At 44.8% G+C, this 27,960-nt stretch overlaps 1 protein-coding gene across 1 annotated transcript in view; it reads left to right on the plus strand.

Annotated features, from left to right (window-relative positions):
* Nucleotides 1-611: 611 nt before the first annotated feature.
* Nucleotides 612-27,960, plus strand: part of LOC135826715 (slit homolog 3 protein-like) — a 95,812-nt gene continuing 68,463 nt past the window's right edge. The window contains exons 1-9 of the mRNA XM_065339316.1: nucleotides 612-677; nucleotides 2,128-2,199; nucleotides 8,111-8,182; nucleotides 10,538-10,609; nucleotides 13,463-13,569; nucleotides 15,748-15,846; nucleotides 19,625-19,718; nucleotides 25,848-25,919; nucleotides 27,079-27,150. Coding sequence (XP_065195388.1) covers nucleotides 8,151-8,182; nucleotides 10,538-10,609; nucleotides 13,463-13,569; nucleotides 15,748-15,846; nucleotides 19,625-19,718; nucleotides 25,848-25,919; nucleotides 27,079-27,150 — 548 coding nt within the window. The 5' untranslated portion in view covers nucleotides 612-677; nucleotides 2,128-2,199; nucleotides 8,111-8,150. The remainder of the gene's footprint in view (nucleotides 678-2,127; nucleotides 2,200-8,110; nucleotides 8,183-10,537; nucleotides 10,610-13,462; nucleotides 13,570-15,747; nucleotides 15,847-19,624; nucleotides 19,719-25,847; nucleotides 25,920-27,078; nucleotides 27,151-27,960) is intronic.

Consider the following 27,960-nt stretch of genomic DNA (forward strand, 5'->3'; position numbering starts at 1 on the left):
GCGAAAAGGGCGAGCACCTTTGGGAAAGGGCTACCCTCTGGCAACTGCTCTTATCTCCAACCTCTCACACAAATGAACCAAAAAGACAAAGTCTTCTCTCCTGATCTCTTTCAAAGCCACAAATCAATTGTACCACGCTTGGAAGTACATGATTGTACTCGTATTCACTATCGGATGGAGTGCAAGGGCTAGGCTACTGTCACTGATGTGCACGCATAATAAATCGTTAGCGCTCGTTTTGAACACTAACCATTATCGATTGCACTCTTAACGATCGATATGCGAGTTATCGGTACAATTGTTTCAGCCCTAAATTTGAAATATTCCGTGATGTCATTGATTTAGAAAGGATTGCTCCCATTCCGAATTTGGCAGTTGTTCTGCCTAATTTGAATGATACGCAGTCGATCTATACGCATCTTCTTTTTTGTGTGCTACAACATTGAGAACGTCCTCTCCGCATTGAAATCTGGAGCACAAACATGCTGCAGACTCTAACCCAGGCAAACCGTTCTTTTTAAAGCACTGTTCATGCTCCCTAATTCCCAGTAGCGCAGTGCCCATGGAACGCAATTTCCTTTGCTGCTTCTTGTTTTTCTCTGCAGAAATGTGAGCTTTAATGCACTCACAAGCATTCCTTCCTCACTGTTCAAGAACCAGATCAATCTCCAGACACTGTAAGCCCATTAGGAAATATATCATTTCTTGGGCGAGTTAGAGGGTAGGGGGGGGGGGATCTATGTGAGGGCCTTGGTCTTGTGCGGGTGCATGCACATGTTGTTAGGTTACCTCTCTCGTATATCAACTCATTGTACATCCTTTTACTGCTAGCCTGCACCCCATACATAGCTTCCCGTAATCTCTTACTCACCTTCAGTTTCGGGATCTTTATCTAGCTCTCTCTCTCTCTCTCTATCTATCTCTATCTATCTATCTATCTATCTAACAGTTGTCTAAAGTCCCTAGGCTGCTTACAGTGCTCAATGTCCTATGGACAGAGCCAGTAATACAAATATTACACAGCAATGAATCAAACAAGTCTCTCTTTCCACAGCGGAAAGAGAGACTTGTTTGATTCATTGCTGTGTAATATGTGTATCTATCTATCTATCTATCTATCTCTAGTTCTATATCTATCTATCTATCTATCTCTCTCTCTCTCTCTCTCTCTCTCTCTCTCTCTCTCTCTCTCTCTCTCTGTCTTTCTTACTCTGTCTCTCTGTCTATCCGTCTGCCTCTCTGTCTGTCTCTCTTTCACTCTCCTCGTTTCCGGAATACACGTTCCCCCAATCTAACTCGTCAATTGGCTATGTGATTGCGATTCTATGAAACCTTGAGATGTCAACTTTGTGACAAATCCGTGGAAATCGGTAATGAATATCATCCACTTCGGTCATCTATTAGTGCAGCATTGACCCTTTACCATCCGACCAAAATTTCCCTGCAGTCCCAAATGAAGTAATTCTCACCTTATTCTGGGAATATCTTCGGTTCTAATCAACCATTTTTCACAATCTTGGGCATTCTGGAAAGCTCTCTACGAGCTGCGTGTACCGTGATTGAGCTCAAACAGGACACTACTGAGATCACATATCCAGCACAAGGGAACTTCAAATACACCCCATCGCTGGATATAAGAGGACATACTCTCCTCGCCAGCCATTTCTCGCTCCTTCATCGTAAACATTTCAAATTGTTTGCTTGAGTTTCATTTTATGCTGCCCGCGCGCTCAAAGCATGCCAAAGTGACTCAGCATGTCAGGAGAGGGAAAATTCCCCACTCAAGGTCAGTCACACGGAAAGAAATTTGACTTCAGCGGTGGCTGAAATGTCGAGCGTAATATCTTTGGAATGCGACATCGCAGCTCTTCACCGATTGCTGAAATGGAAAGCAGAGCTCTTCGGCTTCTTCCTAGACTGGTTTTTAATTCCGTCAAGAATCGACCAAGTTACGAATGTTTTAGTGTATACATGTCCTTCGACCTCTACAGATCGATTCAAGTACGCACGGATGGTAAAGGGTTAAACAATGAGGCCATGATTGCTAACACGAGATTAGCACAGATCATAACTGATCTTCCTGTTGTTTGTACTGTTCCCGGACACTCTTCTTGTTCTGTTGCACAGCGATATCAGTGATAACCAGCTGGATCAACTCCCAGTAGAGCTACTCAGGGATGTTAAGGACTTAAACGTTTTGTAAGTCAGAAGACTGATGATCTATGCACTTTCTCTCTTCTGACCGTGTGTGAAGTCTTCTGATTATATATGCCAGAAGAATATTGAAACACAAGCATGCATACCATATGTCTCGGAATTAGGGGTGAAACAATTATACCGAATACTCGAGTACTCGCTCGGTTTTTTCAAAAATAATCGTACTCGGAATAGATCAGAGTACTCGTTCATACATGGTACATGCATTTACCACAGAAATCTGCAGTTTCAGAGCAGCAATCGCCAGATATTGATGTGCAGACTGTGTGGTGAACATTTGTTCACGACTACAGAGAGCCCACATGACCCACCAAACAATATAACCGAGAAAAATGACTGTCATTCGCTTCAATCAGGGTTGTATCATGTGATTTTAAGGCCGTTGGTGTGCAATTTTTAAGAGATGAAGAATAGTCGAATACTCGAATATTCGATCAGAAAGAATCAGAGTATTCAAACTCGGGATCTCAGTGCCAATTTTCACCCCTACTCGGAATATAAGCCACATATCTTTACACAAAAACTAAGGTCGCACAAGGGGTGCGACGAACAGTTGATGCCACTAGTTCCTCAATTGAAAAACACTGTTCATACAACAAACTCGGACATGAGAATTGAGGTGCGACTTTAAAATTATTGTGGAGAAATATGGTGTGCATTCTCTTTTTGTACAATTTTTGTTTCAGTAGAGCAAAATCTCTATGCAATAATGATCCCTACATCATTGATCAGTTCTGTATGGGGGCTCAAAGCTCGCTCTGTCATGAACAAAAGAGAAAAAATAACGTTTTTATCCAATTCTTAGTCAACCAATGGGAATAAATGAAGTGCAATGAACATTTGATTACTCGAATGTACTGGGTCTAACTTAGCGCCAAAATATTTGACAAGAAATTATACAAATATATGCGTAGATATAGCTACAAGAAGGACTAATTGTACTGTGAGCATTTCTCTATTATGTGTATGTATGTATGTGTAAAATGTGTAAAAAAAAAAAAAATGTATAAAATGTTGTATGATGATCGCAAGGCACACAATGAAAGAGAGGATTTGTTCCGAACAGTTTTCTTGTTACATTCATCAGTGAATTCATCGGTGAATTCATCAGTGAATATATGTAACAATGGGAGGGGGACTACCGTAAAGTCGCGGATAAAAGCCGAGTTTGCATACATGCACATCGCGGATAGAAGCCTGAAAATCAAACGGGTCAAAATGCATATAAGCCTGCCGCGCGTAGAAGCCTGGCTTCTATGCAAGCGCGGATCAGGTAGGTCAAGAGTGCATGCGCTATGTACGGTGCATAGTAAAACTGCTGCCATACCGGTAGTCAGTGGTAGATCTACGCGTGCCGATGTGCATACAGGCCTGGCAAAAATATCAGTGGTGCATATAAGCATGGTTTGCATACAAGCCTGGCTTGCATTAAAGCCTGATGCAGAAAGCGGCTTATATGCTTATAAGCCAGGCTTTTATCTGCGACTTTACGGTATGTGAAACTAATTTTATATGGACTCGGATGGAGAACCAAGGATGAATTTATAGAAGTGTTGAGTACGAAAAGGACGACGACATATTCTCCAGGCATTACGGACAACGGGAACAGGTTAGGTCGACCAACATTTATTAGGGAGACGGAGAAACAGAGACCAAGATGAACGAAACGACAACATTGTGGAAGAGAGAGACAAGAGAGAGAGAGAGAGAGAGAGAGAGAGAGAGAGAGAGAGAGAGAGAGAGAGAGAGAGAGAGAGAGAGAGAGAGAGAGAGAGAGAGAGAGAGAGAGAGAGAGAGACAGACAGAGAGAGAGAGAGAAGAGAGAGAGAGAGAGAGAGAGAGAGAGAGAGAGAGAGAGAGAGAGAGAGAGAGAGAGAGAGAGAGAGAGAGAGAGAGAGAGAGAGAGAGAGAGAGAGAGAGAGAGAGAGAGAGAGAGAGAGAGAGAGAGAGAGAGAGGGAGGGAGGGAGGGAGGGAGGGAGGGAGGGAGGGAGGGAGGGGAGGGAGGGAGGGAGGGAGGGAGGGAGGGAGGGAGGGAGGGAGGGAGGGAGGGAGGGAGGGAGGGAGGGAGGGAGGGAGGGAGGGAGGGAGGGAGGGAGAGAGAGAGAGAGAGTGAGTGAGAGAGAGAGAGAGAGAGAGAGAGAGAGAGAGAGAGAAAGAGAGAGAGAGCAAGCGTCAGATAAAGGGCCTGGGTAGCTATGGCAAATATGGGCGCGCAAGTAGCTACCCAGGCCAAAGGAACAAAAGGTGACAAAAGGAGACAAAATGTGAGTACGACGTAGTATGGGGTGCATGCAGACCAGCTTGGAAAAGGTTGTACGGGAGAGAGGTACCTAACAGAAGAAAAAAAGGAACTACTAATTATGCTATACTGTCCACTAACACCACCAGTTACTTAAATCAATCAGCTCATGCGATAGCATTGCACGACACTGACCGACGGAACTGACGTTCTACAACTAACTGGCTAACAGCTCTAGCACATCTTGGATGCGCACTCCAACAACCTTCCAACGTGGAAGGTTCTAAGTTATAGAGATAACATAAGGAGGTGAAGGTGAGCGCAACCAAGATAAGCACGAACTGAAAGTCTCAGCTGTGAAGGGCGTTGGCGGACGTTCATGCATGTCGATGACGATACTGGAAAAACCATTGGACAACATGGTCAAACCACAATTCCAGGACGCAAAGCAACATTCCACACAACTTTTGTGGCTCAAAACATGCCGGTCAGTGTCGTGCAATGTTATCACATGAGCTGATTGTTTAGTAACTGGTGGTGTTAGTGGACAGTACAGCGTAACTTGTAGTTCCTTGCTCCTTTTTTTCTTTTTCCAGTGTTACCAAGTGGCCTCTACCCCCGTGCGTATTGGCCAGTGCCAATTTGCAGAATTTTTCAGCGGTTTCCGTACTCGTTTTTCAGGTCAACATTTTGACTGATTACTTCAACTGTAAACGCTACGCACGAATTCAGTACAATTTTCAACTTCACTAGGTCATAACTTTGTTCTACTTCGCTTGATTTTCACAATCTAGAGCTCGTTGGAAAGCTCTAGGCAGGAGCAACGCCAGGATGCCAAGCACCATTATGAAGCCGCCACAAATCAGTCGTGGTAATACAGCAAAGTCGTCTCCAAACCTAATATGCAAGCAAATCGTCCCATCAACACCATTCAACTCTCCTTCATCGCAGAACGCTCAAAATTGTTCGAGACGATTCAATCCTCAGCCGGCTACATCATTATAAAGTGCTCAATTGCTCAAAGGGCACGCAAAAAGGATCCCCCCAAAAAAAATGGCGAAGAGTTCGCTGAAAAATTTGATTTTGCCAAGGTAAGAATACCTGAATACGGCGCGCGATATCTCTGGAGTCCGACGTCGCTTCAGCGATTGTTGCATAGGGCGGCTTGGAGTTTTTGCTACCGCGTAGACCCTTCGATTGTTGACTTTGCACAAGAAACGATGGAGTTATGATGGTTTTAAGTAATCGATCATATTCATGATCGTTTGCGGGATATTCGATTGAAATCCGTACTGCGGACAAAACTTCGTTTTTCCGTAAAAATACGGACAAATACGGGCGGTTGGCAACACTGTTTTTCTATATATTGATCTTGTATGGACATAAAAGTGTAAGGAAGAGAAAAGGAGCGAAACAAAAAGGTGATTATACTACATCTATTCAGCGGGGGGCAATTTCAGCAGGTAACAACATGCATGTGTGAATTATCTGCATCAGCAAAACAAAGCAAACCTGAACAGACGGAATCCTCTCTTTCCTTTCGTTGTGTGCCTTGCGATCATCGTATAACATTTTACACAATACATGTCGACATATAGGAAATGCGTACAGTATAGTTAGTTGTTCTTGTAGCTATTCCAAACTTCGGCCTCCGAAACGCTTGTGTAGATGGCGAAAATTATATATTTCAGCAATGCTATGAAGGCAAACTCCGTAATCTCAGCTGCGCTAGCTGGGTCAGAAGGCGAAGCTGTTGGCGGACTGCCGGTCGTTTGACCCTTTATGTCAGACAGTTAAGGGTGGCTTGCGTCTATTTCTAGACTCGTCTTCTGCGCAGGCTCTCCCACATCCTACGTTTGAGAAAGTGCATGTAGAGTGAGCGTATGGAGCTTGTAGCGAACTCCAGTTTCGAAGGGTCGAGCTCACGCATATGCGAAACTGTTTGATACAATTAGTACGGGTCAGTTTCAACTTTCCCTGCCACGAATACAGGGTATTTCTTGTGAGGTAACATGACGAGTTTAGAAATAGGCACGAGCCACTTTAACTGAATATGAGCCTCAATCAGCGAAAACGACCCTTAGACGTTTCGTGTCGATTTGTGACGTTCAACGATTTTTTGATCGCGCTGCAAACAGCGCGACGAGTTCTTCTTGAACTCCTTGCTTGAATTTATTTGAAGTTAGTTAGTTGAAGTGGTGGCGAGTGGCGAATCGAGTGTTCCTTGATCTTGTTGCAATGGCTGCGGACGCCAGAGCTGTTCGCAGAGCACACGCGGCAGTCATTGTGTACAGCTAGCTCGAGCCTGGTGGGGAGTGGATGCTGAAGTAGCCGCTGAAGTTCAGAGTGAGGATGAGACGTTCTTTGGTTCCGACATCGATGTCGACAGTGAGGCGGAATCGCAGCCGTCATCTCCTGCTGCGTTGCGGCTCAAGGTGGTCGACGACTCGTCAGAGTCGGAAGATGAGGAGTCATCACCTGAGATAAATTCTGAGTCTGGGGCTAGTGACGGCAGCGACGTCGTGTCGTCAGCTGCGGAGAAAGAAATGGAAGACATTGCGGAACGACTCCACGCAGGATGCAGCTGCAAATAGGTCGATCATGTCTCCGCACTCTTCAGCTATTCTTTGTCATTCTAGCTGCTTACTGCACTATTTCAAAGGTATTCAAGCTGCCTACCCACCTAAGAATGCTGAATATTTATTGAAAACATAAATCGTATACATACATTGCACCAATTTGGAGTACACCTTGTATATTGGTGTATACACCCGTTTTGAATCGGAATATTGAACTTTTTCTTGGCTGAGGTCCTTCAGTAGATGTGTTTCAACAAATTTCTAACCAAAAAGGAGTTTTGAAAAATTTGACCCTAAGGGCTGTTTTCGCTGGTTGAGGCCCATATAATTAAAAACAAAATGAGCAATCTGGTGCCACTGTGGATTGATTTTAGATAATACAACTGCATGTAACTTACAAATAATCTACGTGGAGATAAAAGTTTAATAATAGCAATGAAAAGTATGAATGCCGCAGACATCACCACGCAACATGACAATTTGTTCAAGGTTTGGTTTTGTGTGTTTCCAAAATCGATTTTCACGTTGCGATCATCAGTGGAAATACGCAACTAAAGAGATCAAGGGAAAAACAAAGGTTAAAAATCCAAAGAAGTGTGACACATGACGGGTAACTTGTGGTAAGTATTACAAAAAGTGAGAACTAAAATTTTCGATTTTGGAAACACACAAAACCAAACCTTGAACAAATTGTCATGTTGCGTGGTGATGTCTGCGGCATTCATACTTTTCATTGCTAGCATGTAACTTAAGTTCATTTAAAACTTATGTCTTATTATGAATTACGCAAGAGAGATTGGAAGCTTTGTCACAGCTCTGAGTTTCACGTATTACTACGATCAGCAGGCAACCATATCATGGATTATGAATATTCCTAGATGGTGAGCCAATCTAATTATGGTAAAAAGGAGAAGGACAAAATGTCACGAGTTATGACAAACTGTTTTGTGCCATTTTGTCGCACTCGCTGACTGTATAAGATCTGGTTACGTTGGTGGACAGCTGGTCATAACTGATAACATTTTGTCCTTCTCCTATTTACTATGAGATTTCCAATGTTCTTTTGTGATACAGCAATGCCTCGCGAAATCTAATCACCCAGTTGCCAGCAGAAATGTTTCAAAGCAACCGTGTCCTCAAACATATGTAAGTGGCTTGGCAGATAGGTTATTGCAGGGCCTATGTCAGTGGTAAGCTGGCTAGAGTCATAGTCGTAACCATTTTTACCAATTGCAGTAAGACCTGGTTAAAGCAACCACCCCATGGTGCACCCAAAAGTGGTTGTTAAAGCCAGGTGGTCTCTAGAACCAGGTCTGATACATTCGCCGCACATAGGATCCCCCCTGTGCGCATATTGACAGGTGTCGAGCATAGACTACTTCCGTGCAGGCAAAGCACCCATGTGTCTCACACCTTACTCAAGTGCATGGATGGCACCCTGCAGTACTGTCGCTTGTCACATCTGTAGATTGCATGCACTTGCTTCTGAGCGCACTTCAGCCCTGTTGCAGTCCAGCCTGCCAACCAGGATAGCACTTTTGGCTAGTTTTGATCGGTGTAAGCAGGTCAGATATGACACCTGGTACACTAAAGGTCATCGCTGGTCTCGAAAGGCAGGTGATCATTGTATCCAGTGCAGTTTCTGTGTAGAACTGTTCATGCATGGATAAACGGGCGTTGCAAGCAGGTGGTCGCCAAAACCAGAGGTCGCTTATAAAGGAAGAATACGTACTAATTGGCCACACTGTTCACTCCCCACTAAAGTCTACCTTTTAGTAACTCAATAAAAAGAAATACTTTGAAGTATGTGTGCCGTCCTGTCCACCTACACGCCCAAAAAACGTAGCAAGGTTTGTATTCAGAGAGTTTTCTTGTGACATTCCTCAGTTCTTAAAAACCATTCTTCTTTTTTTCTTGAGGACGTTTGTGCAACCTGTGTATTTGTTGTCAGCAGATTGTGTAGCGAAAACAATCAGATACACATAAGATTCATGGAGCTAGAAATGTTCCCTGACGTGATATTGGCGTTGGCCCGGGGGCAAATGATTTGGCCATGTAGCCGACCTAGGGCCGGACCACCCCTCACAAACTGGCTGCAGGCAGTGCAGGTGTTGGCTCGGCAGGTAACAATGAGCAATATTTCATATGTAAGCCACCCTGCTCAACAAAGTTGCATGTTTCACAGGACACTACCTAGCTGGAGCACGTCTTTTTAACATTTTGCCACCAAGCCAATGTGTGGTGGCTTGTTTACCAGTCTTTGAAAATGGCTCACGGCATCTGATGTGTCATTGGACGTGAAAGGAAACCTTAACATAATAGGAGCTGTTTTCTCTGAACTCGCTTATCAAACAGTACATTCCCGTTCACTTGTTCACGAGCCGCTGCTTTTGTACATTATATTACGGTAGCTTGAATGGCAGCTGTGTAGCTGTGCAAGCAACCACCGCAAAGCTGTGTATAAAAGCCGTGGCCTATATTTTCTCCAATCGCTCTCAGGCTTCTATAAGGAGACGAGCTTCTATACTATAATATTATATATTCGGAAAGGTAATGTGTGCATTGTAGTACCGGTATTCTGTCTGGTCAGATACCAATATCAACAATATCACTGGCATCACTGCTATTTCCGCACACTGGGGCTTGTCTACACATTTCCTACACATTAGAGAGGTTAAGATGCACATTATTTCCAAAGTGACGCGCAATTTCACGTCAAATTTGGCGTAAAACTCCTAATTTCGACGTGAACCGCAGGTCACTCGCGTTTTGTTTTGACGCGCGAGCCAAATAGGACGAGCTGAACTTTCGTGTCACGTCGGAAATAACGTGCATCTTAACCTCTCTAATACTTCTGCTGATTGCTGATCAACTTCACCAGTTTTCTTTCACGTGCGGCATATACATGCGACACCGGCTGCAGTGTCGCCTGTGCAATCTACTGATGCAGGTCAGTAGGAGTGGGCGTAGTGTCGAATTTTGAAGCCGCAGCTGCTATACACAGCCGGCTTGTAGTCCAGTGCAGCTTTTACACAGGACTTTGCAGTGTTTAATTACTGTACAAGCAGAAATATTCGTCTGGAATTTAATTTCGTCTTTTTCGTCCAAGGAGCTTTGAGACTAAATTAAATGACGGACGAATGTCGATTTGTCCAGCGTTTCAATACACTGTTATGGTCCATGGACTAAATTTTCAACCGGACGAAATCCCTTTCTTTGGAGTTGGACGAAATTATTGACCGACGAAATTTTCTGCCTCTACAGTACTGTGTGTAGTTCATCACCTTCAAACGTTTCGGGACGTTTAGGGTCACTAACTTGGTTTACTTACTTGTGTTGGTGGCTGACAAAGATGTCGGACCTTTATCGAGTGTTTGTTGTGCTAGGAGCGAGGGATGAGTGAGAACTGAGGGCAAGCGCCTCAGTCAGAAGTCGAGAATGCCACTACATTGCTGGGTTTTTTCCCTAAAACAAGTGGCTTGTTGTATCTGTTTCATGCAGAGCGCTAGCCCACAACTTGTTGAAGCAATTGCCTCTTGCGATTTTCCGCTACAATACCGAACTTCAGACGATGTAAGTACACTAAATTAGCTCTACATCCATCGCATTTCTTTCACATTTCACATTAATGAACCCTCTGAAAGCTGTTGGTTATTCTCGTGTAATCAAATTATGATGTATTGCATTGCCTTCACCATTGTTGTTGCTTTGGGCCAATCTCTCTCCAAGACTGACTTACTTGTAATATCCATGGTCCAATTCAGCATACACACAGCACCATGACGATTAACACAACGATACATGTTTGTTTATTCGTTACAGTGGCGTACCCAGGGGGGGGGGGGGGAGGGGGGAGGGGGGGGGGGTGCTTTGGGTGCTGAAGCACCCCCCTCAAAATGTTCGACATACATGTACATGTAGGTCAACTTGATGTACCCATGCCGCTAAAAGTACCATAACTTTGCAAGCGATTGTCCGATTCACACAAATGACGGCCCATTGGAAAGGTCTTGAGTGAGGCTCAGGGCTGCCACTTGCTCCAATTTTTCGGAAATCGTCCGATTTTGATCGCTTGTCCGACAAACCGACCGATTTAGTTCCCAAAGAGGGACAACCGATTATTTATTTTGAGCGCTTTTTAGTCCAGTTGGTCATTAATTCCGCGCTTCCAGGTCGCGATTGGCCAGTCTGCATAATTGACATGGTTGTAGTTTGTGTGCCCCGGGTATTAATTGCCATCTCCAGTGCTTGGTAGGACGCTGAGTTACGTCCTTCGCGAACAACATGGCCCAGCCAGAGCAGCCGACGTCTGCGACAGGTAGTGCTGACTGGGCCTTGTCGCGTTGAGGCGTACACCTTGGCATTCGACATGTCAAGCGCCCACGTGGCCGACCCCATCTCAGATGGATTGACAATATTAAAAGTGATCTAAAGCACGCCAATATTGATATTTCTGACTGTTTTGAACTGGCTCTAGACAAGAAAGAATGGCTGATGCTTGTGGAAAATGTGCTGCGCTTGCGTAGTTGTCCTTACTGCGATACGTTCTAACAATAATGAGATGCCTTTTGTCGGCTCTTCTGCCTGGATTTCGTTGACAGATGCGTTAAGCCCATGGATCCTTCCATGAGTGACATGCGAACTGTAACTATTATTATTATTATTAGTTTGTGTGCTGGACAGTTAAAAATGTGTGTCTAGGGCCCCAACAGCAAGCCATTTTCCTAAAAAAAATCATCGCAGGGGCCCTGCTCCTGAACCCCCGCCGGGGGACGCCCCCGGACCCCGCCAGATATTTATCCCTCCAAGTGTGGCAGCCCTGGAGGCTATACATTGAGATGTGATTGAATTTGATATTTAGTAAACTTCATTGTGAAATGGGCATGTTCATAAATCAGACTTTTGAACCCCATTTTTCGTGGCACAATTATCACATTTTTCTAACGGATGTTTTGCTTTCCACTCGCTGCATGTCGTCACTAGATGATCATAGCTCACCATGTTACGTGGCAGGCCCGTGAGAGGGTTATCCATATTGTCAGGGGCCTCGACTTATTCTATTCCGATTTTCCGGGAACACTCTGATCAGTTGTTCCGACAAACCGACTGAAAACGATTGTTCACTAAAGTGTACTAATCTGTTGTTTCGAGCCCTTGAAATCCTAAAAATGCTATGACTTCTAAAGGGGTAGCTGCCCCCTTGCCTTCCTGACATTGAACACCTCAGGCACTGCTTCTGATTTCTACCAACAGAAAAGTGGCAGCCCTCTGCTACTGTCCTGTTTGTGAAGCTACCACCATCCATTGCACTTGCTTCCTCTATTACCTGATACCATTTCTCCATACCAGAATGACTCCTGCCAGAAGTTGTTATGGTACTTTTGCCTTCTCGCCCCCTTCAATGTGTGAAGTGTTGTAAGTTGTTCTAGTACTTCAAAGTACATTAGTCAAATTGAAAATGGTTTCGTGATAATTATGTAGCTTACATTTTTGTCCTCCGAATGGACGGGTATATTTGGGATTGGGTACTTCAAGGCCTCATGGTTGCTCCATCCTACAGAAAAGTTCCTACATTTACCCTGGACTTGGTAAATCATGGTAAATGCTTGAATTACGGTTAAATGGCGCAATAAAAATAAACATCAAGATATCAACCATCCATGTATCAAACGCACAGAAATAATGCATTATCCGGGTCTTTGGGGAAATGTTGGAGCACCCCCTCATTCCGGATCCTGCGTACGCCCCTGCGTTACTTTCAGTTGAATTCGTCTAGAGGCTAAACAAGCCAAGGCAATCAGTTTTGCTCTCACCAGAGGAAACCTCGAGTGATGTCTGCGTATAGGCTATTCAGAACTTAGATGGCGAGCCAAGGAAATAATTGTGAATTCCTCTTTGGAATTGGCACTAATATCCATGAACCTTCCAAGTTGGAAGGCCGTTGGTGGGCGCTATCGAGCAGTGCTCAAGCTGACTTTCATGCCGTGGAATGTCTTAGTACTCCCTGTCAGTTTTGTGCTAGATTGTGCACGTCTGACTGTTCAAAATCTGGTTTAGTTGGTGGACTCGATCGCATAACTTGTGCCCACAATTTCCCATGTTACAATTCTTTATACGACGTAGAGGCAGACGTCGTTTTCATGCAGGTGCATTCACACAGGCACGTACACGCTTTTCGCACAGCTGTGGGCACAGCTTCTTTTGGATACAAACTACCGGGAATGACAGAACGAATCTCGGCACAGGGGCCTGGATGCGTTGTCTACGTTTCCGTATCAGGCAAAAGTTTTCCTGCCACGCTCAATGCTGTCACGTTTTGGGCGTAGTGTGAATGACCCATTAAGAGTTATAGTCTGCTAATCCTGCTCGATATTTATTCTTCACCCCATGCACTCTTCAATGTGACTGATTGTTTTCCCTATTCAGAAAGTTGTACGGAAATGATTTCACGAAGGATAGTCACTTATGTTCGCTGGAAAAGTTTGCATCTCGAATTGTGAAGCTGGAAGTCAAAATCAAAAAGTACTTGCAACGTAAGTTTGATTGATCGTTGAAATGCATTTATGTGTGTGTGTGTGTGTGTGTGTGTGTGTGTGTGTGTGTGTGTGTGTGCGTGTGTGTGTGCGTGTGTGTGTGTGTGTGTGTGTGTGTGTGTGTGTGTGTGTGTGTGCGTGCGTGTGGATGTGTGTGTGTGTGTATTTCTGCGTGTGTCTTGCTCTTGAGTAGGACAGTTGAGCTCTTCATTGTCTTATCTTCTTTACTGTTGTATAGGTTGGCTTTGCCCATCGGGACGACTCTGGGCCATCCAGAGTTCTCCATGCACAAGGAAAAATAGTTTGATATGCCGGTGCCAGAGTAAAATGCGACATGCTTTCTCCTCCATGTCGGGCTTAACGAGAAGGAGGGTCTAGTCAAGTTTGGTGTTGTTGCCATACTGCTGGCCCTGAATTTGGATATCACCCCATCACCTGCGCAGGAAAACTAACTGGCCTGCCGAACCATAATCATCTGCGTACGAAATCTGCTGTACTGAGGTGCGCGCAACCTTAAGGGTCGTTACCAGATGGAGAGTCACAAGTGCATGAAACACCATGGAAAAGGATCACCATGTGTCGTCCCCTAATCCGAAGAAATTTCACCGCCACCAGAATCAAACAGTCTAGCAGGTTAATTGTAAGAATTTGTTAAAAATGTTCGCAAGGGCCGGACACAAGTACTGAATGTTATGTAGCGCGGCCTGCCTATTCAAACAATTGAAAGTTTTGCGCTCATCAACTAAAATAATCACATAGGTGCATTGATCATTGTAAAGCCTCTGCATAGCATGTACAGCCACCTCAATGCTCGCAGGAAGACCCGAGCATTTCTGAATGAAACCGCATGCTTCCTGAACTCCGGGGCTTTTAGCTCTCAAAGATGCCTTTGTGACACTGCGGTACAACAGCTCACCTACTCCAGCTGGCTAGAAGCCCGGCCTCTTGTCGAGGGCCACACGGCAGCAAGCCAGGAATGGGGGAAGACCAGATGAATTTTAACGTTTCACTTTGACGAAGTCACCAACCTCGACATCCATAGCCATTCTGGTAGCCTTGCCATGCTGGAATGTAAACTGCTGCAATGTTGGAGTAGCGTTCTTGCACTGCAGCGTTCGTCTGTGTGACCAGGGCATGCGGTTGCACTTTGGCAGAGCCGCTCGGTCTCCGCTTCTCCTTGGAGCAGTAACATCGATCAGAGCGCGATTTCGATGCTTGATGGTTCCTATCATGTTAATTTTGTTCTTGACAGCACTTGAAGCTATGACAGGTGCTACCGTGCACTGCATTCCACAGGCAAAATGAGCCTGCGTACAATTGTTCAGCTTTTAGTATTGAAAGAGTTCATGTAGGGGCATGGAAAATTATGAAAATGTCAAAGAAGGTGCTTCGAGCAAACTTTGATTTCCTACATCGCGTTCGCTAGTTACAAGTCGAAATTCGACATTGGGAAAAGAAAAGGTGGTCGCTGGTCGCGTTCAACAGGTAGTCATTTTTTGCAGTGCATCCTGAATGTGAGACCGTCCGTGCTTGGGTACCAGTCTGGTCACTAGTCACGGTGGTCTTTAGTTACAGGTTTTACTGTAGTACCAGTCTGGTCGCTAGTCACGGTGGTCTTTAGTTACAGGTTTTACTGTAGTACCAGTCTGGTCACTAGTCACAGTGGTCTTTAGTTACAGGTTTTACTCTACTGTCCATTGATAAAAGGATGGACTTCTAGCTTTTGGCCATAAATGGGTCAAACTTTGAATTTTTTCAGAATATTTTCTGCTTTCCCCTATGGAATCCTCTTCCAATTATGTTTCTGAAGTCTTTTTCTCCAAAAATCAAGCCCTAACAAGAATAGGATTTCGGCCAGGTTTTGTTCCAAAAGCACTGAATTGGGAACATGATCAAAATCCAGGCCGTTGGACCCTGCCTGCAACAGTGCACTCTGCGGTTCGAACCCCAGTTCGGGTACGCTTTTTGGACCTTTTTCTAATTTCAAATTGTGCAGCACTGCACTGTATACGATAAAATCGAGAAAAATCGCTAAAATAGGGGAGCTTGCCAGAGCCAGGGCCCATTTTTTTACTGTATGAATGGACTGTAGTTAACTCCAAGCAGCACGAGGCTGCACATGTATGCAGAGTGATTGAACTGACTTTACAAATTGTTGATTGCCGTTTTCTGAAACAGTGATTGACGGGAAATGCGACACTGATTGTCGTCACGCACCACGCAGTCTCAGAATTTGTGCACTCTGCACGGGCACTGTAGCTGAACACACTTGCCAAGGTAAGCTAGATGATGGTAATGCTAACAAACACTTTGCTCAGATACCGGTGGAATTTCTCTGGGTGAAATTCAGGCCACGGTTCAAAACTGGTGCAATGGACAGTTCCAGTGTGATAATTGTATTTGTACCTGGGTCTGACATGCCCATGTGTATTATAATTATTATACATGTGTATGATGTGTACACGTGCACATGTGTACATATGTACATGTGCACGTGTGCACGTTCAGCGGCATTCCCACTGCGCTCCAGGGCGTCACGTGCCATGCATATCCAGCTACAGACTAGACACACCACTGTGACAGAAGAAGGTTTCCTTAGATTTCAAATTCAGAAATATATAAGGGGTCCCCATATCTTTTTTGTCAGCTTCAGCCACTTTTCCACCCCTAGCTGTTATGGACATCGATGGATGTTTACACATCTTCTACTACTTCAGCATATCTTTCAAATCTCAGGCCACATTGCGTTGACACTTTTAGTAACACGACCCAACTCAGTCGCTTTTGTAAAGAAAGTAGGAAAATGTCCGTGGGACCAAGCATGCGAAAACCGCAAAGGCAAAGCTGTTTTTTTTCAAAAAGGAGAAAAAATGTTATTTAAAATGGCAATCAAGAGTACTAAGCTGTGCGATAACCATGCTTTATTACAATAGTAACATGCGATAGCAATGTGAATGTGAAATTTACATGTAAAAAGAAGAAGAAGTGTTCAGAACTGTTTTCTCATTACGATCTTCAGTGAATGTACGTGACTATGGTTGGAATACTAAATCAAACACTTTTATAAGGAGCAGAAAGAGGTGCAAAATGATATAGAGAGCAAAGCAACTAGAAGAGCACTAAAATGAGAAAGGATGTGAGAGACCAGACCACGCCACCACTATCCTTATTCATGGCTCACACATGACGGGTTTACGTGCCTCAAGTAAAAAAAATATATATTATATTGAATCCCTTTCTTTCTCTACACAATTTCTTCACATTTTTCATCGTTTTATTGCACATTGTCTCCACAGTTTTACAATACATGAATACAGTGTACACAAATGTCGATCCAGCTTGTATTACTGATTGCGGTTATCAAAAATAAAAATAAAAAAATAAAAAAAGATGCACAAATGCTGCACAGTAGTGAGCGAACATCACATCAGACCCGGACAACAATGGCCGGACAACAATGGCCGGACAGCAATGGCCGGACAACAATGGCCGGACAACAATGGCCGGACAACAATGGCCGGACAACAATGGCCGGACAACAATGGCCGGACAACAATGGCCGGACAACAATGGCCGGCCGGACAACAATGGCCGGCCGGACAACAATGGCCGGCCGGACAACAATGGCCGGACAACAATGGCCGGACAACAATGGCCGGACAACAATGGCCGGACAACAATGGCCGGACAACAATGGCCGGACAACAATGCAATTACGCTGAGTACTGTCGTGGACATGGAAATCCGGTCGCACATCTAGCGGCCCCAGGGCGCGGGCCATGCAGCCGTAGTGCAGTCTTTGACCTAGCTGCAAGAGGAAGTGCTAGTTTTTAGTTTTTGGTGGTGCTTGAACTAGTTCGAACTGCTTCCCTTCGACTTTCTTTGACAGAGCGGGTGCTGTTAGGGTTTCCTGTTGTCAGTTTGTATCCACCACCGGCCTTGTATGTCAGTGCTTGTACAAGGAGGTGTTCAGTAGTTATTTTCAGTCCGCGCCATGGGTCGCATCCAGGGTAGGAAAAAGTCGCACTCTGACCGGCTTGATTATCCCGAGTCGAGAAAGAAGCAAACTAGTGGCCAGTTCGGCTCAGTATCATGGCCAGCTGGACGTAGATCAGATCGCCCCGAGGTCGAACAAGCCGACAGTAGTCCTGAAATCCTTACCTCGCAGAACATTGACGATGTGGAGCGCGGTGTTCAAGAACAAGGAACCATGGTAATAATTGGATTCGCTCCAGAAAATTATTCTCGTGGTTCCCGGTTCCTTTCCCATTATTTCCTATGGTCTGGATACGTGCATCACGCTGAAGCCTATATGAATCAGATTGTAAGTCAGTCTTCTCTCTAGCTCAAGATTTTGCGAACATGTTATCAGTGAACAATAAAAGCAAAGGACACAGTGCAACAAATGGAAAATCCACGTCTCCTTCTTTTCCTTGCCGTGCGCACTGCACTGTCACAGTCTGCACTTCTGACTGGAAGGTGTCTTCCGTTTGTGAAAGAACCAGCGCAAATCGCGCTTGGCGCGGCGTCCTTCAAAACGACACAAGTGAGCTCCACATGAGCCGATTTTGACAATCGATGGCTCAAAATTTTCAGTAGGAGATGCTCCATACTTTGACCGAAGCGAATTTCGCCAAAACGATCCTAGAGGTGGGACACGTTTACCGAGTTTGAGGGTGTTATTTGAGGTCTAAATTGCGAAAATCAAAAAATCCTTCAGTGAATCCCTTTGCCCACATCTGAACTCGGTACCTGCAAAATCTCAGCCTGCTAGAGAGAACTGTGGCTCACTTGCGTGGATTTGAACAGGCCAGAGTCGACGCGAAGTACGGCAAGATTCCCTGTACACAGCATGGTGTGACACATGTCACGTGAACCAAAATGGCGCCCACGTGTTTCTGTACAAGTACTAGCCCTGAAGTTACTATAATTATGAGTTATGACACTTTCTTTTTGAACACACAGATCGGGCTTGTACGGGTGAATGTAAATGGCCTCTAACCCTTTCAATTGCGAATGACTAGCATGGCACAGTACAGAAAGCGAAGAATCTGAATATGACTGACAACGATCAGGGTGTGTTAGGAGATGCCTGTAGAAGCATGGTCACCGCAGAGTTAGTACTCTTGATTGCCATATTAGAGTTGCTGTCTCAGAAAGTTATTTATCACATAATTGCCAAATTCAAGGATCAGTCGGGAAAGTGAACTGCGTGAAAAGAGAAAAAATCGCCACACCCACCAGGACTCAAAACCGGCACCTTGCTTGTCATGAGCAATGTTGATGTTCTCCCAATCCTTTTTTCAAAATTCATCTCATCGTTCTCCGCCGAGACTGTGCCAAAACTTAAAGGATATTTTACAACTACCATAGCCATGCCCTTGTTGCTGGTAGTGAAACAAATAGGTTTTGGTTATTGCCCTCTCCCCTGGCCCTCCGCCACACAGCAACGCAAACTCTTCTTTGTGTGTCTAAATTCTTATATTAACAACAAACGACGAGGGCACAGGAGGAGAAAGACAAAAGACTAGACCGAGGCAAAACGACGACGAGAAAGACACCAATACACAACAAAAACAAGCAGTACTAAAGAGGCGACGAATCGGGACGACCAATCAGGGGCCAATACGTAAAGAACACATGACCAAGACCAAGACAACTAGACCACGGACGAATCACAAATCACTCTCACTCCCAGTCCAAACTAGCACTGCACATGTACAGCATTCACTTGACAGTCACTCTCACACAAAACGGAAGCAGATTCTCACACTCCGACAATGCGTACTCTTGCATGCACCACATACCATAACCGTCACACATCACACCATACTCGCACGTACACTCAGACCATATAATTATGACATCAGACACTGGACTCTACGAGACAAGAACCAAAATACAAGAACATGCATAAATCATACTCCCAATACAATTTCGCAACAGTAGGTTGTTTGCTCTTTTTATTTCCATAATTTGTTTTCTGTCTACATGTAGGTAATATTTTTCTTATCGATTGTTCTAAAAGCAGTTTGTTTCTTGTGCACTGTTTCAGCTGGCGATTGTGCCAAGAATAACACTTATTTCTCATGCAATGACAAAGAACTAACTCAATTTCCGATCAACGTGGCAGACACAACCACTTTCTTGTAAGTCATCTGCATCTCTATAGTTCAGGTATATCTATAGAGCTGAAAGCACAGACTGCGCTTGCACTACCTGTCCAATTTATTTTCCGGCGAGATTTCTAATCAGAAAGTGGTGGACATCACACAACTGCATTGCAAATAAAAGGGGGTTTGTCAACTGACGACCGCTCTATTTGGGGAGCGTTTGGTTGGTACGACCTAGAACAGGATTCACCAGAACAGCGCAGCCGACCCAGAACTGCACCTGTTCTGGGTCGGCCAGAGCATGTTCTGCTTGCTCCGGCCTCGAGGCCGGAGCAGACCGAGCAGATTCACTTTTTCACAGTGAAACCTGGCGGGAACATCGATTTTGGTCGCGAATGATCACGTGCATACGCTTTGGGGTTGGACTCGTCGTACCTTACACAGGGACCATGGTGACCCGTACACATTTTGAAGAATGCACCAAGTTTGGAATATTTTTCACAAAAGAGTGCTCTGTTTCTGGAGTACCGTTTGGTTGACATGAGGCTGCTCCATGTGCACCAGCTGTTCGATCCTGTTCTAGATCGTACCAAACGCACCCTCAGTTGCATTTTACTCTTTAGATGAAAATTCTTTTATTAATGATGTTGAAAAATAATCGACGTTTCGGGCCAGTCACCCATCATCAGAACAATGTACAAGGAGCGAACCTGGCCTTTTATAACGAAATGAAGGGAGAGTGTCTGTAAAAAATACACAATAGCCGTATGCTATTGAGTGTCTAAATTTGCATGTACAATCGACAAGGAGAAATGCGCTGAAAGAGTGGATATGCAACAGCTCAGCAGATAAAGCGCAGGAAATGTGTGTACGAAGGTGTATACCACATTCATTGTGTGTACAACTCTGTACAGACACAGCAAGATTTAGCAGGTTCACTGTGAGGGTGCTAGCGCCTTCAATGGCCATCCGAAGGAGATATTGATCTCCGGACGATGCTCTCGAATCTCGATGGACTCCCTAATTTTCCTTCTGTTCATCTGTGTCTCCACGGCCAGTACTTGGGCCTCAATGGAAATCACATCTGTGCTCTTGATGGTTCCGTGCTGCTGGTGATCAGTAGCCATGTGTTTACCCCACGGTTTGTCGAGCATCCTGTGACATGCTTCATAGTGGTGTTCCTCGAACCGGTCTCTCAAGACCCTGAGGGTCTCAGCGACATACCGCTTCCGACACAGTGCACACTTCATCATTCTTTCTGATGCGGAAACTTTTGGCATGATCACAACGTATCCATCGGTACAGTTTGGAAGTGATTGTTTAGACAAGAGCTTCGTGAAATTGTTGTGTGTTGCACAAAGCCTCATTAACGGCATGTCCCTATGTCGTCACGGGTTTGAGAACCGTGAACGAACTGCCTCTAGGCTCCTCGCCACGCCACACAACAAAGGACTAGCACAAATCGTTTGAGAGCTTTTTCTTCTACTTCGCTTCAGTAGGCGATGGAGAACTCATGGTTATCAGACAACTAACACTGACAACGAACGACGGACGACTGACACTGAGACAAGACTAGACAACAGAATATATTAGATTGAAGGCGTACAACGGGGACAAGACGAGCAAGTGTGTACCAACGGGGACAGAAGACAGTGCAGCCGCATGTACGCAGGAGTCAAAAACAGCGCAGCAGCATGTACAACAAAGAGACACAAAAGCAGCCACATGTACGACAAAGAGCTACACGTGCAACCGCATGTACAACGAAGAGACACAAGTGCAGCCACATGTACAACACTATCCCCCATCAAAAATAGACATCCACTCCTGTGGATGGAAGCAATCAAAACAAAATTAGAAGAAAGACAGGAGAAAAAGAAATCAAATGTGAACACAATACAGAGGAGAATAGAAACAAAACATGCAGGGCCAAAACAGTAAGAGACGTAACTCCGGACAAAGGGGAAAAAGCCAAGGCACAAATGTGTGAAAAGAAAACAGACCGGGCCCACCCATAGAGGGGACCGCCATACTTTCAGGCGTGGGCCGCCAGGAAGTAACCACGTTGCCCTGGTACGAAGCCAAGGCAAACCGACGGCACTGCGAAGACCGCGGCAGCTGAACCGGGTGACCAGGCATCTGGAAGCACAGGAGTTGTCCGGAAAACCATCACGCAGCAAACCATCACGCAGCCGATGGGGCTACGAAAGCTCACAGAGACAGAAAGACACACACAGAAAGAAACACGGACTGACGCAAACATCTCAGCCATCGCCGAAAAATCAGAAAAGCACACGAATGAAGGGAAGAACAGCCAGGAAGAACACGTCGACTGAAACAGGAGCAATTAATCAGTGAGGACACCATTGAGGACACACAAACAAATCGGTTACCAATACGCAAAAGATAATGAAGAAAAACCACAGGGCACTACCCTGAAAACCCACAGGTCTCTAACCTGAAAAAAACCACAGGGATTGAACCTGAAAAAACCACAGGGATTGAACCTGAAAAAACCACAGGGATTGAACCTGAAAAAACCACAGGGATTGAACCTGAAAAAACCACAGGGATTGAACCTGAAAAAACCACAGGGATTGAACCTGAAAAACACGGAACTACATCCGTTTCGCAAAACCAAAAAACCGAAGAAAAAAAACTGTCAGGGACCGACTGGGGCGCGCAAGGGCCAACCAGCAACACGCGGAAACCATAACACCCGCAAGGCAAACCGATACAACAAAACACAGGATCCCTGCAGACCACCAGGCAGACCGTGGCTCACCATGATCAGACGCCCACCCAAACGAACTCGAGAGACCCACATGCCGAAACACAATTATTACAAAACCATATGCTCACAAAAAAATGCAACCTGGATCCGAAACGAGAATCCTACACGAAGTTCACACCTCCCACCAAACCGGAAGCCACCAGCTTTCCGACTGGGTGCACAGTGCATGACTGAGCCTGACAACGCTCTGCACAGAACATGGAGAAACTACTAGTACTAGTGTCGCGGTGGAAACACGAAACAAAACAATATGGATCGACTACAAACAAGGCAGCACCTCGAGAACGTTCAGATGGACATCCAAACCAATCACATGACACAGTCACAATATCGGAGCAGTCCGACGGCAACTCCGTGACAAGCACAAGTGCACAACACAAGACGAGATCAAAGCTACCCATGCTGAATGCACGACGAGCAAGCAAAAACAAGTTCCAGATTCGAACGCGTAGCACACGAACAGAAGTTTGAAATTTTCATACACACAACCGTACAGTACAGGGTAGTCGATCGACTAGTCAGAGCGACACAGGAACAACGAACACAACGGGGCGAACTGACAACGAGCAGCTAGACTACACTACACACTCGAGCACAAGAGAACAAGGTTCCACGGACCTCCTGCCGGGACCAGAGTCACCCAACGCAAAACAATTTGAAAAAATTCGAAATCGAATACAAGTTACGGCAACACATTACGCAGAGTAGACAATTACAAAGGCATTCTCACCTGAGTAGGCGCTCTCATGAGAGGCTTGGACGTTCGTGAGACTCAAGTAGCTGGGCCATGGCGAGAACACGAAGAGGAGACGAAAACACAGCTGATATGGAGACGAACTCAGGGTCGTGGATACGATTTGTTGGGCGCCAAATGTCGTCACGGGTTTGAGAACCGTGAACGAACTGCCTCTAGGCTCCTCGCCACGCCACACAACAAAGGACTAGCACAAATCGTTTGAGAGCTTTTTCTTCTACTTCGCTTCAGTAGGCGATGGAGAACTCATGGTTATCAGACAACTAACACTGACAACGGACGACTGACACTGAGACAAGACTAGACAACAGAATATATTAGATTGAAGGCGTACAACGGGGACAAGACGAGCAAGTGTGTACCAACGGGGACAGAAGACGGTGCAGCCGCATGTACGCAGGAGTCAAAAACAGCGCAGCAGCATGTACAACAAAGAGACACAAAAGCAGCCACATGTACAACACCTATAAGCACTGATTCCACTCTTCGTGCTGGATCCACCATCTCCTCAGAACAAACTGGCACTAGGCCACTCATAGCATACGCGAGTAAGAGGGTACAGTGTCCTACCCTGCTTGGACCTAACCTCTCCTCACAGACAGTCTCCTCTTGAATTTAAAAGTCTAACAGCGTTCACGTCAATACTCAACTCTTTATTTTGGTCACTGAGCAACACAATCTTTTCATTTTCTTTCTTCTGTTTTCTTTATCAACTTAACCCTCCCTACCCGATTTCCCTTTGGTGCATCCATGGAGCTATGAAGCCGAGACCTCTGGTTAGCTGAGTTTAATGGGCCCCACCACCACACTCCATTATTCACCCCAGTGTCTGGAGATATGTGGATTTTGAAAAAAAGAAAGAAAGTGTAACTCCACTTTCCAGGATTCCGTGTGTTTCAACCCTTCCACTAACAATTGCATTCATGTTGCATAGACAGATGTACAGATATAATATAATAATATCAGTACGATCAATTATTATCAACTAAAACGAATGTTCTACCCCTCAATTCAATTGCGTGCATTGAATTGAGGGGAAGAAAAAGAGTTTTTTGTTGATTATAAAAAATCAGTTATTGTCCCACTCAGAGCACCATTCACGCGATTCACAAGATGAATTGCAGCAGGATGGAGTCAACATGTATAGCAAATAGTGGTAGTGTCATTTTGAGGAGCTGGAGGGCAGCTAGTTCCGGTAGTACTGCTGAAAGGAATGAAAAATGATGAGAACATGCTTGGAACATGCTCATGCTTTAGAAGCATGTGTGACTGGTCCCTTATCCGAACATTTTTCTCATCCAAGCCCCCTGGAGACAGCCCGCACACCGAGTGGTGCGGCTCAGAATTGGCACGACTCGCAAGCGGAATATCAGGACCATATTCCTCAACATAAGGCCAAGTAAAAAAAAAGATTGTTGATCGTCAGAATTTTCCGAAAAATCGGGGCGGACGGGAGGGTTTTATTTTTATTTTATAACTTTTTTTTATATCTACATCGACCGGACATCTTGAAATCTTAGCATGTATTACATCTATGGGGATATGGGTGTACTACCATTGTTGGTTGTGACTGCTACCAGTCTGCCTGGGCACACGCTGAACATGTGCAGATGACTCTGTGATACGCGGTGGCTGCGCAGTTTCCATGAATGCAGGCGTAGATATCAGGTGGTACACTGTACAGACTACAGTGCCATGTATTGTAGTTGCCAGATTTCACACAACTACACTGGAATCACACTGCACTGCGTGATGTCGCTACGGTAAAAGCACGTTGAAGTTGTACATGAGAGCTCGCATACGCTCGTACTGCTAAAAAAGTTCAGATTTCGCTAAACACACGAGTTTTCTACCGTTGATCACGAAAATAAAAAATAAAATAAATCCCGGGACGGACTGAAAAATCGGGGCGGGCGCTGACGATCAACAATCAATTATTTTACTTGGCCTAACCTTATCAGTTTTTTCTTCTATAAATAACCTTATCAATGAGTATAAATTCAAATTTCATGCAGTAGTCCAAAGAAATGAACAGCTAAATTACAATAAAGAATAAGTGAGACTGAGATTAGATACACCGTGCAAGAGCAAAACAAATCCTCAACTAACAAGGTCTCCTTTTCAGTATTCAGTTGTTCGGCTGAGACCTTCATGCTTGATTCAGAAAAAAAAGGAATCTTTCCCATATCAAAAAAACGAATGCTGCCAGTTGTCTTCTGCGTGACTTCATAGTATGATCCAAGCTTGTGCCAATGGGAAATGGATCAATACCAGCTGGTCAGCCATTGGTTATGGATGGGGGGTTTTCAACGGCCGATCGTAACGAAAGAGGTCATAAACGTATTTTTTTACTATTAAATGACTATGTTCAAGCAGTTGGTTTTGTTCTACGCAACTCCACCGAACCTACCTCCATGGTCGTTGTTTTCCTCGTGGAAGTTAAAACCATGTTCGTGATTGCTCTGGTAGACCAGTGCGTCATGTACTGAACAGTTGATCTGTGAGTGAAATACATTTATTTGTTTCTCTGTTTACTTTTCTGGTTACTTTTTAGTTGGTCATATACTAGAAATACGCTGTCTTTCCAACACACTTTTTCTTACTTTCTGCACTCCAGGAGCGTGAGGACAAACATGATAGAAGAGCTGCAGTCGGAGCAGTTCCGTGCACTCGGGCATTTAGAATACTTGTAAGTGACCCCAGTCAAAGTACAATGGCCTGAAACAGATAGCATACGCTCCCAAGGGCAACTCTGCATCATAATATGAGCCAGCACACGCGAAAATCACCCTTAGTGACATATTTTTAGAAACTGAGATGACAGTGGATAAAGGCAGATGGATTTATGCAGAATTCAATGCAAAAACGTTTGAAAAAATCTTGAGTAAAACTTGAGTTACGGGTCTTAGAAGATAGAGCATTATCCCTGATATATCACACATCACACGAAAACAGAGAATGTTTGAAGTGCGTTTTCTCAGTTTGAAGTATGTGTCACTAAGGTCGATTTTCGCGTGCGCTGGCTCATATAGGGTCTCCGACGGTGAAAACTCACACCACGTGTTATCATTCTTGCTGCATAGAACAAAGGTCGGCCTGCGCTCAATACAAATATCTGTCGTACTCATGTTCAGGACTCGCGTAAGCCGAGTTAGTTTCTGGCGTGAAGAGCTATTTTAGATCTTACTCTACTGCTCTCTAAACGAGCTGGGCTTAAGCGTATAATGTAAGTCACAGTAACTTACTGCTCCGTGTGCAGTGTGTTTTCGACGTCGGCAGACTCGGTAGAAAGGGTGTAAGGAGGTGCACACCCTTGGGAGCTTATGTGTGTTATTAATGACGTGAAGTGCCTCCTGCGAACGTTGTTTATGGACCGTTGCAACTATTCTTCTATATTGTGGATGATTGATGGAGTTTTCAACACTTGCATTGTCGCATAAACACGCTCTTACTATGGACACTTCGGTTCGAATTGTTGCAAAGTTAACCAAGACATACAGTCAACTTTGCGTACAACGAGACTCGATGGGGCATCAGAAAAGTGTCCTTATGAGCGAAGTGTCCCTATACCCGAAGTCTCATTATATGTATCACAGTTTAATGGCACTTTGCTCTGGGCATGGACATTCTGTCTCTATTCGCGAATTGCCGTTATATCCGCAGTCGTTATTAGCAAAGTTGACTTTCCAAGGGTTTAAAATTGATTACAAATATTGCACATGTATTCATACCATGATACCGGAGGTACTACGAAGAGTGTCCATGATCATAGCAGGGGTTTTGTTGCCTCGTGGCATCATGCTAAGTCTTGTAGAAAGGCTCGCTGCTGTCTTCTTTGTGTGTTTCAGAGATCTGTCCGACAATCGGCTGGCCGAATTACCTTTCGCAATTTTTGACTGCCTAACCGAGCTCAGAAGTCTGTAAGTACTTAACACCATTCCTCAACTCTAAGGGTGCGTTCTTAAATCCTCTTGGAAAAGTTGGAGACTCTCCGAAAAGTTCGAGAGCTTTAGGAGGCTCTCCAAAGCTCTCCAAGCTTCAGAGGTGGTTGAAACTTGCAGATTTCCTGCGGTTTGGGATCAGACAATGCAAACTACGGCTAAAAGCCACGTCGTTGATCATGAATGTACGCATTTCCCTTTTCGAATACGCACAGCGCGTACTACATTCGTGGCACTCAAGATTGCGGCCCCTTTGGCGCTTCATATTGCTTCACATGTGCAAAATATCTCCGAATTCTTCGAGACACATTCTTAAATTACATCAGTTTCTTCGACTTCTTTTTTCTCCTTCTCCGAGAAGCTAAAGAATACTAAGAACGCGCCGTAAATACAGGGTGTAAGCCCACCCCACCCTCACTGATAAACACATGGGTTAGTGATAAGAGTTTTTGCAAGACCCAGAATCTACACGACACGATTGAAGTAAATAGCGTAGTCTCAAGAATTCACATACACTGGAAGTCACGTACTTCGAGAAGTAGTACGTACTCGGGTAAGTCGTACACCTGCTTAGTGGGGTCCTTTTTTGTCGCTCTGATTTTCCTTCCACAAATGTGTACAGATAGGACGTACTCTGATAGGCAAGTCCCAATAGAGCTAGCCTCGCATACTACGTACTTTTAGGTGTTTTGCATACACATTTCTTTACACATGACAGCTTCGCTTGGCAGGTAATTCAGTATGTGGACAATGCGGAGAGGGCTGTTTGCCGTGCTGGGCGCCTGGTTT

Source organism: Sycon ciliatum, chromosome 10 (genome assembly GCF_964019385.1).
Source record: "Sycon ciliatum chromosome 10, ocSycCili1.1, whole genome shotgun sequence".
Taxonomy (NCBI): Eukaryota; Metazoa; Porifera; class Calcarea; order Leucosolenida; family Sycettidae; genus Sycon; species Sycon ciliatum.